A 2,874-nucleotide genomic window follows, 5' to 3' on the forward strand; every position below is an offset into this window, starting at 1 on the left:
TCTTTCTTCTTATAGGAATGGAAAACAAACTCTATTCCTATAAGGTTTTCTATTTCTCCTTTTTTTCTGAAAGGATCCTTGTATAATGAACGGCCTCTACTGAGCCTTACTGTGTGTCAGGTGATGTGCTTAACTTAACATTCATTGCAGCATGTCATCACCACAAAGGCCTCATAGGCTGGTGCTATTTTTTTTTTCCATTTTGCGGACAGGGTTGAGAGAAATGGAATCACCTGCTTGGGCCCACACACCCAGTAAGTGTTGGAATCTGGATTGATGCTGTAATGACCATTATCCAGATCCTTATCACCGTTTGGGGATATTGTCTGAAAATCCCTCTGGGTTATTTAGAGTCAAGCTTTCATCTGGGTCTTCAGCAAGTTGCAGTGGAGCCATCTGCACTCCCCGACACACCTGAAGACATTTCACGACTAACCTGGATGAAAAGAGAACTGACTTTAACTAGGATAGGACATAAGGACATAATCATAAAATTAATTCACTTTCCTTCTCTTCTTTTGAAAACTTTTCTAAAGTTTGCCAGATATCCCCTGGCAAAGGAGACCCCAGTGAGGCCTTGCCTTGGAGAAACTGGGCCATGCGGGGCAGCCTGTTGAAGGTGGTCTGGGGATAAGAGAATATGTTGGTTGCTGACTGTGGTGTAATTCCAGCTACTCGGGAGTTGGGTGGATTGTTTGAACCTGGGAGTGTGAGGCCAGCCTGGGCAACATGGCAAGGCCCCATCTCGTAAGGGGGAAAAAAAAAATACATGTGTGATGGGCTTTTCTTTTGCTTTTCAGTCTCCTCTCGGCAAAGTGAAAGAAGCGGTGAAGGTGGCCATTGATGCAGGATATCGCCACATTGACTGTGCCTATTTCTATCAGAATGAACATGAGGTGGGGGAAGCCATCCAAGAGAAGATCCAAGAGCAGGCTGTGAAGCGGGAGGACCTGTTCATCGTCAGCAAGGTGCACATGGCGCATTGGGTGGGAGGCCTTCACTTCAAGGCAGGCAGAAGTATCTGGGTCGGGTCGGCAGCGAGAACTCTGTCAGCCTTTTCTACATGTAGCCCTTTTCATCCCTGCCTTGATAACATCCGTGGATACAATTCTATCCATACTCCAAGCCGTTCTTGATATTTGAACATGTCGTTGCTGCGCCACCTGCCTGCGGGTTGGTTTTCCCATAGTGGGCTTGTCTCCATGGAGCCCTGCACTGCCCTGGGCCTCCCTGTTCCCCATCAGAGGGATCCACCATCTGCCCAGAGGCAGTCAGAGGCCAAGGGTGCAGGCAGGGCTTGATGTGTGGTCTCCCTGTCAGCACTGTGGTCTCAGCGACTGTGACCCTGAGGTTCTCAGCCAGGGGGCATTTTGGAAAACAATAGAGGCATTTTTCTATTGTCACATATGGTTTTCTTTATTCAGTCTAGTAAAAGGTGAGGTACACAATGTCATAAAAATGAAGAGGGTGTTGGATGTGAGGGGGTTGAGAATCACTGAATACATTATACACAACTTGCTGAAAAAACACTGTTTCTAGGTACTTAGATATTGCATACATCTGGTGGGACAAATAGACCCCACTGTGTAGCAGCCAACTGTGGATAAAGCCCTTATAAAGTTATCACTTGGGGCCTGACAGGCTTGATAAGGGACCTATCAGATAGGTCAGATAAAGGACCATCTTTTCCCAAAGGCCTAAGAATGCTTGACATTTAAAAGCTACACACAATTCCTGCTCTCAGAAAGCCCACAGCTGAGGAAGAGACTGAGACAGGTAAACAGATTCAAATCTGTGGCCACATTTACTTAAATGATCTGAGAGGCATATAGAGTACTAGGAGAGTTGAAAAAGTAAATTGGTTTTAACACTTAAGACGTCATTGATGTGCTGAGCCCTGGTGATCTTCCACACTGCGTTGTGGATCTTAATCAGCTTTGTTATAAATTACCTGTGCCAGGTTAGATCAGGGTGCAAATATAAAAGCAGGAACAATGAGTATCATGTGGCCCTTCCTTTTCCCAGTATTAATAGCTGATTGCTACCCTCTTGCAGTTGTGGCCCACTTTCTTTGAAAGACCCCTTGTAAGGAAAGCCTTTGAGAAGACCCTCAAGGACCTGAAGCTGAGCTATCTGGACGTCTATCTTATTCACTGGCCACAGGGATTCAAGGTTTGAGCGACTCCCTTTCTTAGCCTCTAGTTTCTGAGCAGGTGTCAGAAAATAGTAACTGTACCAGGGCTGAGGGGTGGTATGGACTGGAGCAGGAGACCTTGCACTTCATAATTGGGAATGGCAGGTGGTCGGGAAGAGACCTTGGAGCAGAAAGACGCTGGCGTTAGGAAGGCAGGCTGAGGCCATGTGTGCTGCTGAGGTGGCCACATGCCTGTGTTTTCTTGCAGTTATGTCTGAGAGAAGCCATGATTTCTGGCAGCCCAGACAAGTTGCAACTGCCCTATCACCTTTGTCTTATTTCCATGTCCTGGGACTGCCCTCCCAGGAAATCCCTTGGGTTACTGTGGCTTAACTATATTCCAGGGCTTAATAATTTTATTAAGCAAAGCACACCCCGGGAGTGGCATCTTGGAGAAAAGCCCAAGTATGGTGATGCTTGAAGGAAGCCAGTTGTCATCGCGGCTCCCATTGCCTGGGGCTCTGCTCTACCTGCTCCTGAGGGGTGGGAGAGACAAATTTCCAGCTCTCTCCCCTCCTGACCAGCTGGAGTGATGATGGCCTGCCATCCCTCATTCCATGTCTCTTCTAGAGGCTGCAAGGATAGAAGCTGGCCAATATCTTCCCCAGAAAACCACAACCCGGAGATCTAATCCTTATCCAGTGATATTGCTGTGAAAGTTTGCCCTTGGGTATATACAG

The 2,874-nt window shown here is 47.2% G+C and overlaps 1 protein-coding gene across 1 annotated transcript in view; it reads left to right on the top strand.

The window, feature by feature from the left end:
* Window positions 1-2,874, top strand: part of LOC105511139 (aldo-keto reductase family 1 member B10) — a 16,177-nt gene that overhangs the window by 3,360 nt on the left and 9,943 nt on the right. The window contains exon 3 of the mRNA XM_011941224.1: window positions 2,056-2,172. Coding sequence (XP_011796614.1) covers window positions 2,056-2,172 — 117 coding nt within the window. The remainder of the gene's footprint in view (window positions 1-2,055; window positions 2,173-2,874) is intronic.

Source organism: Colobus angolensis, unplaced genomic scaffold, assembly GCF_000951035.1.
Source record: "Colobus angolensis palliatus isolate OR3802 unplaced genomic scaffold, Cang.pa_1.0 Scaffold2, whole genome shotgun sequence".
NCBI classification, from domain to species: Eukaryota; Metazoa; Chordata; class Mammalia; order Primates; family Cercopithecidae; genus Colobus; species Colobus angolensis.